General features: G+C 43.2%; 1 protein-coding gene across 1 annotated transcript; it reads right to left on the bottom strand.

Annotated features, from left to right (window-relative positions):
- Positions 1 to 9,056: 9,056 nt before the first annotated feature.
- Positions 9,057 to 12,664, bottom strand: LOC308360634 (protein LBH; the record flags this gene model as incomplete). The annotated part of the gene is made up of 3 exons (XM_080832659.1): positions 9,057 to 9,163; positions 9,599 to 9,776; positions 12,578 to 12,664. The coding sequence occupies 3 exons, from the start codon at positions 12,662 to 12,664 to the stop codon at positions 9,057 to 9,059; spliced, it is 372 nt and encodes a 123-aa protein (XP_080688785.1).
- Between the last annotated feature and the right edge of the window lie 2,912 nt (positions 12,665 to 15,576).

Here is a 15,576-nt window from a genome sequence, read left to right as displayed (position 1 = left end):
CGCGCCTTTCTTCCCCCCCCCCCCCCCCCCCCCACAGTTAACAACTTAATGAGCATGTATGGATTTGCCTACAGCCAGGGGAGTAGTCCTATTTTAGGCTTCATTTTATTAAAGCTATCAGTATATCTAAAGTTATCAGTTGTTATTGTGTTATTGTCATTAAGCAACTTTCTGAGATTGCTCCATTGCATTTTCAGCACCACATGATGGGTGCTAGGAATAATGGAGCATGGGGGGTGGGGGGGGTTGACGCAAGCAGCATCCCCAACCATGTATGGGTCTGAATTCCCACAAGGACCCAGGTTCAAATCGGACCTGATCATTTTCACGATCCCACCCACCATCTCTCTCCAGCTCATTTCCTGTCTACCTTCACTATCCTGTCTGATTAAAAGCTAAAAGCCCAAAAATAAATCTTTAAAAAAAAAATGAATGGAAAGGCATAGGCCTACTGTAGTGTTGCCAATGGCTGTGCAACACACTCTTCAAGGAGTATTTAACCTCTTTTAGTTTACTCTCTGCTTATAAGTGATAGCATCACCAAACTGCAGCATTCTTCGTCATCACAAAACTTCTGCTTTATTAGCTGAAATACTAAGTTAAAGTACATGAAGTAAAAAACGCCTAACTAAAAATAGAAAGAAATGTGGCTTTTTTTCTACTCTACAGGTAAATAAGTCGCCCTGCATCATGATTTGTGAAACTTTAGACTACAGTTTGCGGTATTGCTGTAAGTTAAAAAGGTTGCTAGAACAATGGTAGATTGCAGTCTTTGTCTTGTTGTCTCTACAGTATTTCTGTATAATCAGGTCATTGGCAGTAGTTTGTGTTTTTTCCAAGAGCCATTGTAATGCAAATCTTCAGCTTGAATATGTGACAGTTCTATTCAGGAGAGCAACAGCATTTATGTCAGTCGATCCAATCACTGCAAATCTTGATGAGATCTACTGCACCAACCTGCCCAAGAGAGGACTTTCACTTCACTTTCAAGCAGCTGTGTGTTTAACGAGTTTTATGTGCAACGCTTGTTACTCTAAAGTAGCTGATGATGAAGAGACTCTGAGGCTTATTTCTATTTATTGGGCCTTATCCATGACAGATTCTGGTCACATCTGGTCCACACTTGGTCTTGACCTTGTCCACCTCTAGTCCTCAGCCGTGGCCTACTGGTTAGGGCAGTGGTTCTTAACCTGGGTTCGATCGAACCCCAGGGGTTCGTTGAGCCACTCTCAGGGGTTCGGCAGGGGTCAAGACACACGCAGTATAGCCCGGTTCACACTAGCAATGTCGGGCCGTTTTATACATACCTACGTTTTGAAGAAATCATATTTTATTTTTCAAATTACGAAGGGTTCGGCGAATGCATTGCTGAAGCTTGCAGGGTTCAGTACCTCCAACAAGGTTAAGAACCACTGGGTTAGGGTTTCAGGCTGGAAACCGTAGGGTGAAAAATGTGGGCGGGGGAAGAGGTAGACCACTGCTCTCCCATGCCCACATCCATGGCTGAAGTGCCCTTGAGCAAGGCACCTAACCCCGATCACTGCTCCCCGGGCGCCGCCAAAGGCACCTCACTGCTTCGGGTTAGTGTGTAACCTCACTTCACTGTGTGTGTGTGTGTCACTTCCCTGGATGGGTTAAATGCAGAGGTGGATTTCAGAGTGTGTGTGTGTCTACACCACCTCTGCCATAGAGAGGACTTTCACTTTTTTTCACTTTCACACCTGGTCTAGAACCATGCACATTTGGTCCATGTCTGGTCCAGATCCTTTCTGGTGTCACCGTCTAACGGGATTCTTTTGTGATGCTGAAGCATCGTACACCAGTCAGGCGTGGTGGTCACACTGAAAGGAGACTGGGGGGTCCCTCTGAGGGGCGTGTGTGTGTGGGCACATCACTGCCCCCTCTGCACCCTGGCATGAGAGGTCCCCTAGGATGCAGGTGTGTGGGAGTCACTGCAGGTGTGTGTGTGTGGGAGGCACTGGAGGTGTGTTTAGCACTCTGTGTTTCCAAACGCAATCAATCAAAACAATCCATTTTCCACAACAGAGAGAGCCACCACATGTGGCCTCTGAGATTTGGTGTCTGAGTTTTGTGTGTGTGTGTGTGTGTGTGTGTGTGTGTGTGTGTGTGTGTGTGTGTGTGTGTGTGTGTGTGTCGCAGTCAAGAGCTAACAGTGCTAACAACTAGGCTCCTGCCTGGCAATTAGAGTAAACAAAGGCAGGTCACAAAAAGGAAATGAGTGCCGGCTCCAGTTCGCCGTGCTGAATAATAACTGCCCTGCTGCTGCGTGATTGGCTGATGCTATTTTAATATGACAATGCAAAGGAGGTGCGTTGATATGAAGTGAAGCCCAGGAGGCGAGGAGGGAGAGGGGAGGTGATGTGAGCGAGGTGCTGTGTGATGCCTGTCTGACAAGGCGGTTGCTGTGGCAACAACGGAGGGGCAAAGTGGCGGCAAAGAGAAGGCGCATCATCAGAAGGGCTCTACAGAACACAAAAAAAGAGAAGAGAGAGACACAGAAAGAGAGAGAGAGAGAGAGAGAGAAAGGGAGAGGGAGAGGGAGGAAGAGTTAACATTGGGGGAGAGAGACAAAGACAGACAGATAGACAGGTGGGAGGAGAAAGACAGAGAGAGAGAGAGAAGAAGAGAGAGAGAGACATCGATAGAGAGCGACTGACAGAGAGAATAAGAAGGAGACACACAGAGCTACAAAGAAGGCACCTAGAGGAAGCACCTGGAGATGGCCCCAGCGAATAAATGAATAAAGAGAATAGAGAGAAGCATACAAATTGAAGAACAGTTGAACGCAAACACCCACCCTGGTTGCACACACACACACACACACACACACACACACACACACACACACACACACAAACAAACAACATATACGGACACACACACACACACACACACACACACACACACACACACACACACACACACACACACACACACACACACACACACACACAGACACACACAAACAAACAACACATACACACACACACAGATAAATCGATAGAATTAGAGACGCTGTCAACAAGTCGAGTTCATTACAAGGGCACGAAACCACACCTCTAAGCTTCGGCAGGCATTCGGAGTGAGCGTGGGCTCGCGTTCACTCTCTCAGGCCTTGAATCGACAAGGCTGTTTGGGGACTGAACAGAGCAATCCAAGGAGCCTTTGCTACCGCGTTAAAGTGAGCTTCAGCGGGGTCTGAAGGTGGGCACTAAACCATGACCGCCTCAAGAGCCACGTGGGCTTGAGTGTGTTCCCAGGTATGCACCGCTGAAAAGGGTTTGTGCCGCGCAGGTCCTAAATATAAAACTCAAGGCGCTGTGCTGTGCTCTGCTGCATTGTGGTGAGCTGTATAAAGGCTGTGCAGCAGGAGGATGTCTGTCTACCAGAATCACTGTTGCTTCTTTTCAGCCATGTCGAGTGTATGCTAGTGTGTAAGAATGTGTGTTTCTCTCTTTCTCTCTGTATACAATATATACAGTGCTGCTTGAAAGCATGTGAACCCCCCTTGAGCAGTTTAGAGTTTTCTGTTGTTTTACCATGATTTTCCTATTTTATCATTACCAGCTGTTCATATATGAAATGTCAGGTTTATGTTTATTATTTGGATGTACTTATTTAGAGGTAAGTGTGTGAGTAGTCAAAAAACGACGTGAAACATGGAATTAGTGTATGTGCAAAAGTAAGTGAACCCCAAGCTGCATTGGTAAAGTCAAGTAGGTAACAGATTCGGTAAAACACTTGTTGTTAGACGCATGTACATTTACCCCAGATGCTGCCAGAAAGGTCCGCAACTCTTTAGAGGTGATGTGTGGGTTGGCTGTTACCTAATTTATTATTCTTCTGGTGTTTTTTGGTGATGGTCTTGATGGGCTTCCACTTCTGGGCAGTTGCGGTCATGTTGAATGCCCTCCATTTGTAAATGATTTGTCTTACAGTGGATGGATGGAGCTGGAATCTTTTGGAGATGGTCTTATAGCTTTCCCCAGATTAACTAATTAAGCACCCAAATGTGTTTCACAGAATCTGTTACCTACTTGACTTTTCTAAAATGCAGCTTGGGGTTCACTTACTTTTGCACATACACTAATTCCATGTTTCATGTAGTTTTTGGACTACTTACACACTTACCTCTAAACAAGTGCATGCAATTGGTAAACATAAACCTGACATTTAATATATGGAAAGCTGGTAATGATAAAATAGGAAAATCATGGAAAAACAACAGAAAAATCTAAACTGCTCAAGGGTTCACATACTTCCAAGCAGCACTGTATACTGTATATCTATCTATATGGATGTGTGTATATGTGTATATGTGTCTATCTATATGGATGTGTATATGTGTATATGTGTCTATCTATATGGATGTGTATATGTGTATATGTGTCTATCTATATGGATGTGTATATGTGTATATGTGTCTATCTATATGGATGTGTGTATATGTGTATATGTGTCTATCTATATGGATGTGTGTATATGTGTATATGTGTCTATCTATATGGATGTGTGTATATGTGTATATGTGTCTATCTATATGGATGTGTGTATATGTGTATATGTGTCTATCTATATGGATGTGTGTATATGTTTTTGTGTTTCTATGCGCCATGTACACATTAAGCCCCATGGGAGGACTGCATGGTGGAGATCATGCTCCCTTTTAACTTCCTCCTCCTCATCTCCCCCTCTCTGAAAGAGCCTTCACACACACACACACACACACACACACACACACACACACACACACACACACACACACGAATCTCAGGCAACCTCCTCCTCATCTCCCCCTCTCTAAAAGAGCCTTCACACACACACACACACACACACACACACACACACACACACACACACACACACACACACACACGAATCTCAGGCAACCTCCTCCTCCTCTCCCCCTCTCTGAAAGAGCCTTCACCTTGTTATTCTCCATGAAGAAGAAAAAGAAAAAGAAAAACATCAACAATTGTCACAACGACACAAGAACATTGACCTGTGGCTATTGTTGCTGACTGCCTCCCCCCACCCCCCCACCCCCGAACACCTATCCTCGGCCCCTTCAGTCTCTCCTCAACCGTACCGGACTCCCTCACCGGTCCCGGGGGAGGCTTGTTTCTGTCCTTAATGGGTCTTCAGGGGGTCCCGCCGGGGGATAGCGCCTGTCCAGGAGCGCTAACATGAGCAGACAGCCGCCTCTTAAAGCCCAGACCTGTGCTCACTCTCCCAACAACTTCTAACTCACACAGTAACACACACACACTCTCACCGCTGTCTCTAACCCCCCCCCCCCTCCCCCAACCACACACACACACACACACACACACACAAATCTCAGACACACACACACACACAAACAAATCTCAGACACACACACACACACTCACACACACACACAGACCTCAGACATACACACACTCACACACACACACACACACACACACACACACACAAACCTCAGACAAACACACACACACACACGCACACACACACACACACACACACAGACACACAAATCTCAGACACCAAATCTCAGACACACACACACACACAAATCTCAGACACTCACACACGCACAAACCTCAGACACACACACACACACACACACACACACAAACCTTAAAAACACACATACACTCACACACACTCACACACACACACACACACACACACACACACACACACACCACACACACACACACACACACACACATACACACACACACACACTCGCGGTTCACATTCCCCAGGCTCATGTGCTTTCACTGCTATAAATGGGTCGCTGTCCATGTCCCTCAAGCCAAACTTATTTTCTTGATTTATTTAATTATTTATTTTTCAAATGCCTGAAGTTCATTTTAACTTTCTTTAAAGTCTGAACCAAATTGGTTCTACAGAATAATACTGTCTTGAAATGAAATGACCCTCGTTGAACTTGAGGTTTCTTGAGGAAAAATCTCTTGTAGTGGAGACATGGGGCTACGTGATGGAAGGTCGTCTGTATTGTGGATACTCAAGGGCTGCAGACAGCTATTTCTCTCCACCCCAAGAGCAACATCATACTACACTAGAATATGAATGTGCTCATTTCCAAGAGATTCGCCTTCAGGAAAGATGAGATTGGAACAGGAACATTGTTTATCGCAGCATAAACAATCTGAGCTTGCTGGCTATAAGTATTGTTTCCATAGAATCACACATACTGTAAGTGTCTGCAACTGCCCTCTGACTCCAAAGTAGATAAATACCACTCATACAAAATTCTCTATGTGCTCAATGTAGATGCTTGTTTAACAATACACAGATTTGTCCAACAGAGACCTGGCATGCAATGCATGAAGATTTAATGGATTAACTTTAGCCTTTAAGTGTATGGCCAACTGAGTCATGTATCTAAGCTAAAAGTCACGATAGCCAGCGGGTACAGTGCTATGGAGTGAGTAAAACCATCTGTCCGAGTTTTGCGAGTTCAAGGCCAAGCGGGATGATGTTTATCTACACAAGGCCCGGTTACATTGGTGCCGTGGCCGGCAGGGCAGTTTAGAGGGGTGAGGAGCCTCAGTCTCAGCCATTAAACAGCAGTTGATCTACTCATCACAGAGTCATGGCACGAATGTGACTGGCATCCCACATCTGACTTGAACTCCCACCCTCTAACATAGCAACACCCTCTAACATAGCAACACCCTCTAACATAGCAACACCCTCTAACATAGCAACACCCTCTAACATAGCAACTGGGCGTGCTAGCAAAGAGGCTAGAACCCATGGGTGCTAGCCTCTGTCACTAGCACGTCTATTAAGGTGTCATGGATTGAGGTTTACTCAGTGGTGTAGTCCAGGGTATACACAGGTATACGGAGTATACCCACTTATTTTTCAGTCAGCATTGAGTATACCCACTTATCAAAACAGGGCGTTTATCCCGTGCTGTATGGGCTGCTTAAAAAAAATTAAGAGTATACCCACTTCTCCAAGGACCACTACAACACTGAGTTTACTCACTGCACAGCACTATACCTGCTGGCTACCTTTATATAACGGCTAGCACCTGAGAGTGGGTAGGACAAAGTCCCTAATGGCTCCAGGCACTGTATATCACTCAATGGTAAGCAATGAAAGTCTAATTCATCAGGAACATTGACCCTTACTCAATCGCTCTTTTTAAAAAACTAATCAAAACGCACCTGTTTAAGCAGGCCTATAACCTGTAAAGTTGTTGCCGTATAATGTATAATTCAATGTATTTTTTTTATAATTCAATGTATTTTTTTCAATGTATTTTTATAATTCAATGTATTTTTAATTTTTTCAATGTTGTAAGGCGACCTTGGGTCTCTTGAAAGGCGCCATATAAATAAAATGTATTATTATTATTATTATTATTATTAATTGCTTCTGACAGAGAGAACATTGTACACTATGTCTATGAAAAGCTAAAGTGTTGCTAGCAACTATTATTATTAAATTACTCATTTCATTATGTATAGATACAGTATGGCTATTACAATCATTCAGTCTTTAATGTGTTCACATATCATTTTCATAAGGAACACTACAACTCTGTTAAAACTTCAGCAGTAAAACTAAGAAAGATAGCCTTAAAGGCACAATATGCAACAATTATGCTTCAGGATTAGGGTTAGGATAAGCAGTTTAACCTTAAAATAACAGCTTGAAAAAAATTGGGGCGCTACAATGACTTTTAATATGGAGAATTGCGTCCGTGCCAATGGCATAGCAGGGTCGATAGGCATATAACTGCATTCTGTAGTTTTGCCTGCCGATGCCCGCCGACCTGACTTTGATTACCTTCTGCCGATCTAGTAAGTAGCTTATTTGCCGTCTTGCTTAGTCTTGTGTTGCACATGATTGATGTTTGACTGTGTAAGGACAGTCGTTGAGTAATTAGTTTGTCATAATGTCAAAGTCAGCACATTTCAAGAGATTTCGTTAGTTTTAGCTGCTAGCATACATTTAGCGAATAGCTATTAATCCTTAATGCACCTTTAAAAGCATACAGATGAAAGGGAGCTACTTGGTTGCTAATGCTAATGGCTAGCTGCTAAATGCAATGCCAGACTGTTTTTCATGTTTGCTGAGAGAGGCAGTTCAAGGTGTGTTGATGAGAGACAAAACAAACACAACACTGAGTCGCTCAGAGAAGCAGGAATTTATAGAAATCTGAAAATATTTTACAGGCAAGCAGCAGCAGCAGCACGAAAAAGAACAGCGTTGCGCTGGATGAGTTGTTTATGGTAAGTTAGACAAGAAACGATGTCTACACAAGCGTAAAGGAAGAGTCAGGGGGATGCACTGATGAAGCGTATTGCAATTGAAACATCTTTGATAGCGGCTTACAAGCGGCACAGGGCCAGGCCAGGGCCAGAATTAGATGTGGTCTGCTACAGGTGTTTATCCACAGTGACATCATCGCAAATATTTACAGAATCAAAATCACATCCATTTTATGTCATTAAATAGATTGACACTGACTCAGGAACAGCTACATACACATGGGTATTAATCTATTAAGCCCCTTTGTATAGACAAAAACTGATATATATATATATATATATACAGTATATATATATATATTTGCAGTCAACTGACATATATTAAATACAATTTTCACCCTCTATATTTCTGATATGTAGACTTTAGTCAAAAGAAACTACACATGATCAGTTTTGTACATATATGCCAGAATATCTTTACATGAATAACTGAATTTTAAAATGCACACTAGAGGACTGTGGATGTTCAAAAAATAAAAGAGGACACTATCCAAAATGGATGACTCGATCACAGTAGCAGGCTACGTCTAGTGTTTGGCACAGGTGAGCTATTTCAGTAAAGATCTTCTGTCAGTCAGCAGTTCCATCCAAGGAGGCGAAGGTTCCCGTTGAGGTGGGCGGTCCTTGTGGTGATGTAGGGCGGGCCATAACACAAGCCCCACCCATCTCCGTCGCGCCACCCGTCTCTCACAGACATTCACAGTGAAACGCCGGATTGGTGCCAACTGTCTGTCAGTTTGAGGTCCCTACCGTCGCCCTGTCCTTCTCTTCCTCCTCCTCCACCTCCTCTTCCACCTCCTCCTCCTCCTCCTCCTCTGTGTCACCTGGCTGCTGCTCATCTGTTAGAATCACAGTCATACTCACTTACTTCTCGCACATTAACCAAAACAACCTTCATTTCTAAAAGTATTTATTAAAATATTTTTTCGATGAAATGAGTTACCATTCAGGGTTTAGGCACAGCATACCAGATGTCTTCACGAATATCTTTATCAGTAATTTAGCTGTCTATGCATATTTAGTCAACATAGTTTAACTTTACTTCAACATACTTATGTTTGCTCTGTACAAAATCTAAATTTACTCAGGGTTGTAAACATTGCTGTTTCACAAAGTCAATGAATCTTTGTCTGATAGATGTTACAATTGATAGATGTCTTTCGATCAAAAGTGTCTATTCAAAATCGAACAAAGTAATGATTTCCTCTGCGCAAAAGCTACAGGTTGTCATAGCATCCACAAGTGGTCATGACCAAGATTCTCAGAGGTCTGACCTGCGGCATGGATTGTAGGTTCCTGGGGGTCGTTCTGGGGGTCGTCCGTGGAGCTCAGTTCGACTGGGGGCCACCGGAGTTCCCCGCTCTCCACCTCCCCACTCTCCGTGGGCTCCACCACGATGGACGGCAGCCGCTTGGACAACTTAGGGAAACGCTCATGGGAGTCCGGAAAGATCTGGAACACACAGGGACCCTGGGGTTACTTTATTGCTATGCTTGAGGGGTCACAGGATGGAGCGAGGTGATTGGCTCTATGGTGCTATGAACTGTTGTGAAGTACATAGTGTTATTAATATTTGTGATATATGTTAAATCAAATAAGGACACTTGTGGGATGGTATTTTGTCAGATCAAAGAAAAAGAGATTTATGTTTCACCTCATAAAAACTCTGATATGGAAGAGGCTTTCCACAACATACTAAGTAAAGACATATTGATAATTTAGTTCTATTTTATTCTCACAAACTGCAGTTCGGTTCGGTTGAAACACGTCCCATAATTACAGCCCAATGGAGCAGTATCAGACTCATATTCTGACTAGAATAAAGAGTATGACAAGGTCAGGCTATGGAAATAATGCTCTACCCAATGAAATTACTGTAACTCTCCAAAAACCACTTTCAATAACTAAAACGTTTGGGTCAGTGTGACCGTCATATGCTTGAGGAAGGTCAATCTGACCAAAACGCTGGCTGCGCTGATTTTTAATTATTTTTCTCGAAAAAATTAATCAATCCATGCCCATTTCACTGCCAATTATGGAAAATGTCTCACAGGGTTTATTAGTATGCATCGAGCCACCAAAGTCTGTTCAGAATTCAACAGCATTTCTAATAGTCCACGATTATTAGATGTCTCCTTGGCTTTGATGTCATACTCATAAACACTGTTATAATACTGCGGACACATTCCAAAATATACCTAACCACGTGGACATGTTACATACAGTATAACATATAATATAAACATATAAAAAACTATAAGATTATATATATATCTAAGATCTGGGAACACTGGCATAAGTGCCTTTTTTAGCCCTTCTTTCCTTGTGTATTTATATGTATTTATGATTGTATGTATGTAAGTAATATGTATGTATATTTATATGTAATTTATTGATTATATGTATGTACATCTTCCACGTGGGCCTTGAGCCTGTAATAAAGTTTATTATTATAAATAATAGCTGTTATTATGATCAGGAAGCCACTCTACTCCCTGTCAGAGGGAGAGCTGCTGGGTTGAATGTAAACTAATGGATTTGGCTCCAGCTATGCATGAGACCTCAGTCAATTCCAGTGCCCTGTTTGAGGTCTGTCCCTGAAGTGACTCATGAGTTCAATTGTTTCTAAAATATGGTGTGCATGTGTGTGTGTGTGTGTGTGTGTGTGTGTGTGTGTGTGTGTGTGTGTGTGTGTGAGAGAGAGAGAGAGAGTGCTTTTGTTGGTATGAGTTGTGTTTGTGTGTGTCCATGCTTTCTTCTGAATGTGTGTGTGTGTGTGTGTGTGTGTGTGTCCATGCTTTCTTCTGAATGTGTGTGTGTGTGTGTGTGTGTCCGTGCGCACGTGCATGCATCCATGCGGTGAGAAAGTGGAGGTAGTGGTGCGTGTGATTTGGATGATGGAAGCAGTGGGTGTTTACTGGCTGACTCTCTCTGAATGTCGTGAATGAAGGCACAGAGCCCATAATCCTTTGGGATTTCATTCAGTTGTCCTGTAATCTTTTGGCAGACAAAAGAAATGATCGTCATTTCGGGGAAAAAGATTGATACCTTTCAAGCCTGCTCTGAGAACTGGGAGAAATTTCTGCTTTCATTCTATATAATCAAGAGGGGCACGGGATTGGCTTTTTGGAGATGAGAGAAAGCGGTTGCAAGGCAGGAAAGAGCTTGACAGAGGTTGAGTTTAAAAGAGAAAGAGGCAGAGAAAGGGAGAAAGGGAGAGAAAGAGAAGAAGGGAGATTGAGGACTTTCACTGGGAGAAAAAAGGAGAGAATTGGAAAAAGAGTGTGTGCATGTGTGTGTGAGAGAGAGAAAGAGTGAGTGAGAGAAAGAAAGAGTGTGAGGCGTAGAGAGAAACAGTGAAGGAGAAATGAAAAGGAACTGGAATTAGGTTGAAGTGATCAGAAATAGATCTGGCTGGACATGGAGCAATGGAGGGACATTTAAACCTGTCACTGGCACACAGGGACAGCCCCACACCATGAGAAAGGAGAGAGAGAGATACAGTGAGATATGTAGACAGAGAGAGCGAGAGCGAGAGAGAGAGAGCAGAAGAGAGAGAGAGTGATAGATAGAGTGAGAGATCAATAATGCGTTTTGAGTTGAATTGAGAGAGAAAAGAGTAGGGGTGAGAGGCACAACATGGGGGTCCTATAGTTCACACATCATACGTGTTGTTAAAGGTGATAGTGTGTGTGTGTGTGTGTGTGTGTGTGTGTGTGTGTGTGTGTGTGTGTGTGTGTGTGTGTGTGTGTGTGTGTGTGTGTGTGTGTGGGTGTATGGGTGTGTGTGTGTGTGTGTTTGTGGGTGTATGGGTGTATGTGTGTGTGTGTATGGGTGTGTGTGGGTGTATGGGTGTGTGTGTGTGTAGGTGTGTGTATGTGTGTGTGGGTGTGTTTGCAAATGAGTGGAGGTTTGAGTGCATGCAGGCCACCATTCTGGATGTGGGAATGAACATTGATGAGAGAAAGACAAAATGGAAAGATAATGCCTGTCCATGTGCTTATGACAGAGAGAGAGAAAGAGAGAGAGAGAAAGAGATAGAGAGAGAGAGCGAGAGAAACAGAAAGAGATAGAGATAGAGATAGAGAGAGAGAGAGAGAGAGAGAGAGAAGACAGAGAGAAAAAGAGAGCAAGAGAGAAAGAGAGAGAATACATCTCTGTGACAGATCAAATGTATGGAAGCATATAGATGTAGCTCCTGGCCCTCCCAGTGGCAATCACTGCAGGCTTCCTACAGCCCATAATATTCTCACCTGAAATGAGATGCTTTGGTCTTCTGGGGTGGCGGCAACTCCAAAGTCTGCCACCGTCGTCTCACAGGTGTTTATCACCTCTGTCATGGCGTGTCGTCTCTAAACAAACAAAAGACGAGAATGAGACAATAAAAAAAGACTCCTCCAAGCCACGCACGGCAACTCTACTGCTACCATTAAGTACCCCTTGGAGTCAGCCCTAGAGGGCCTTGCTGAGGACATCTCAATCCACATCATCTGTGACTGAACACTTTTTGTCATTTGATGCCAACTTCACGTCAGTCTCACAAACTTCGCCGCCACCACAGTCCGTTGTGTTCAGTCTTGCTTAGGGCAGACTAAAGTTGTTTACTGTTCCACTCATCTCGACAAATTACGGTACAGCTTTAGGTATAACTTACGAATGAAATAGTGTTATGAAGACTTTGAGAAACCCACCACAGGTTTGTGGACAAGATATCAACTTCTGCAAGGAGAAGATTGCCATCCTTTTTTTTGTACCAGTATCAAGTCAGTTTTGTGTCAAGTCATTTTGGTCTAATGGCAAACTAATGTAGAGATGTTGAGATTAAACATGTTTAAACATTAAACTACATAGTCTACTTATTCTATATTTGCAAAGGTATATTTATTTAACAATTATATCTCTAGATAGGCTATACCTTTTTAACGGCCTTCCAGAAATGACCAAAAGACCAAATGATGGCTTCCCTTTCCTTCCCTCCACTTTCCTTTCTGAGTTTTTTCCACTCCACTGATCTCAGACGATATAGAAAGAAATGACCACATAAATGAAACTGACGTGAGAGTCCTGCGTGATTTCTAATGGCAGCACCCCTTTTAAAGAGTTTGGTGATTTTCTGAGGCAATGTCCTGGCGGCTCAGCCTTGTCTCCTTCACTGACTGGATACTGTTGCAGAATGAAGCACCTTTTTTTCCATTTTTTCTCTCTTGCATTATTAATTCCACTGGAATATAAAAGGACCGTACAAATTCACAGTGTCTGTTTTGTTAGTTTTGACCTCTTTCCCGCCGCTCAAGCGCTTTCACTAATAAGACACTTCCAATCAACATGACACCTCAAACCAAATCACCTACTGGACAGACCTGCATGTCTTTGCTAACTGTCATTTGGCTGACACGGTGTACCTACACCCCCCCCCCCCCCCCCCCCCCCCTTTCTCCCTTGTTCAGTTAGCTCCCTCTTCTACTGAAAAGCTGTTTACACCGTTTATGTCAAATTTAAACAGTGATTACAGCTATGTGCTTTTTAGGGTCTGTTTGACCATCCTATGTGTAGTGCTTTTAAGGTCTGTTTGACAATCCTATGTGTAGTGCTTTTAAGGTCTGTTTGACAATCCTATGTGTAGTTATTGGTCTCTTCCCATTCATTTAAATGTAAGTCTGAACAGCCGCCCAGAGGCATTGTCAAGATGGCTGCCGGGTAATAAGACCTGCTCATATAAGGACTCTGCTACACCTGCCCTGCCTCTGCTCTCCTCCAATCCCTGCGTTCAGCATCACTGCCTCAATGATTCCAATACCTCTGCAGACCTGCTCTCCTGCTGCACCCCACAAAGCCATGGTGGGAGACCGGTAACTATGGCGATGTTTACAAATGTCAGTGCTATTCTCTACTGGTAGTGTGAGGACTGTGTGGACATGAAGGCCTGCCAGGGCTATGTATGTATGCCAGGCAGGAGGAGATCGATTGTCTGAACCCGGTTGCGTTTCAACTCGACTTCCCCTTTACATCTCTTTCACTTTGTACAGGCGTCATACATACATACATACATACATACATACATACATACATACATACATACATACATACATACATACATGCATACATACATACATACATACATACATACGTATACATTATACATACATACATACATACATACATACATACATACATACATACATACATACATACATACATACATACATACATACATACATACATACATACATACATACATACATACATACATACATACATTATACATACATACATACATACATACATACATACATACATTATACATACATACATACTGTGAAGATGTGCCGTCACTACAAATGAGTATGTGCTCTGACTGCCATGCCGTTGAGCCTGGCTCTTTGCCGTTGAGGCTAGAGGGCATGTTAGGCACCCTGTAGACCCGGGTTCGAGTCCGGGTGGAGTGACCACACTCTCCCTTCACTACACATACATACATTATATAAGGACAGCATAAAGAGATAAATGGACATCGATATACAATTGCCTACTCCCATTGGTTCAAAGTCATACTTGAATAGAATTATACGACTTATACAACAGCACAGGTATACTTATCAGACTGTGAGACTATGTTCATATCAAACCCATGACTTTGACGCTGTAAGCTACAGAAACAGGAAATGGCGGGTCAAAATACACTCATTAATACTTAATACTACATAGCATTCACATTGCCACCTGCCCATAGTTCTCAGTCCCCATACCTGCTCATTTGTCATCATACACTTGTGACAAGACAAATTATTCATCAACCAAATAGCTTTGCTGAACAGAACCAGAGACTGACGAAGACATTTCAATTAGCCTGTAAAACATGCCTAGTACTGTTTAAATAATACTACTACCATAAGAACTGCAACATTTTCTAACCCAGAGAGTTTCACCATCTCAACGTCTCACCACCACAGCAGAGTCAGTGGAATCTGTAACTGGGCCAGCTCCCTCTCATGTTACTGTTCGTGATTTTCTTATGAGCAGAACTTTGATAAGTCGTGCGTTGGCCTGCATAGTAACTGGTCTCAAACTCAGACAGCCAGCCAACAGGGACATTGAAAGGCTGAATCCCATTTCACCCCCTACCCCTTCATCTTTCCCCTTCCCTTCCGTTTTGCGCGTTCACGTGGAGGGGTAGTGCTATCCCAATTCATGTTAGGACAGAGGGGTAGGGGCGAGGGGAAGGGCTTTCCACCCCTCCAAATGGAGATTTTCC

Source organism: Sprattus sprattus (assembly GCF_963457725.1).
Source record: "Sprattus sprattus genome assembly, chromosome: 2".
Taxonomy (NCBI): Eukaryota; Metazoa; Chordata; class Actinopteri; order Clupeiformes; family Clupeidae; genus Sprattus; species Sprattus sprattus.
Note: the sequence above shows the minus strand (reverse complement) of the source record. Positions and strands in the feature narration are given on the sequence as shown.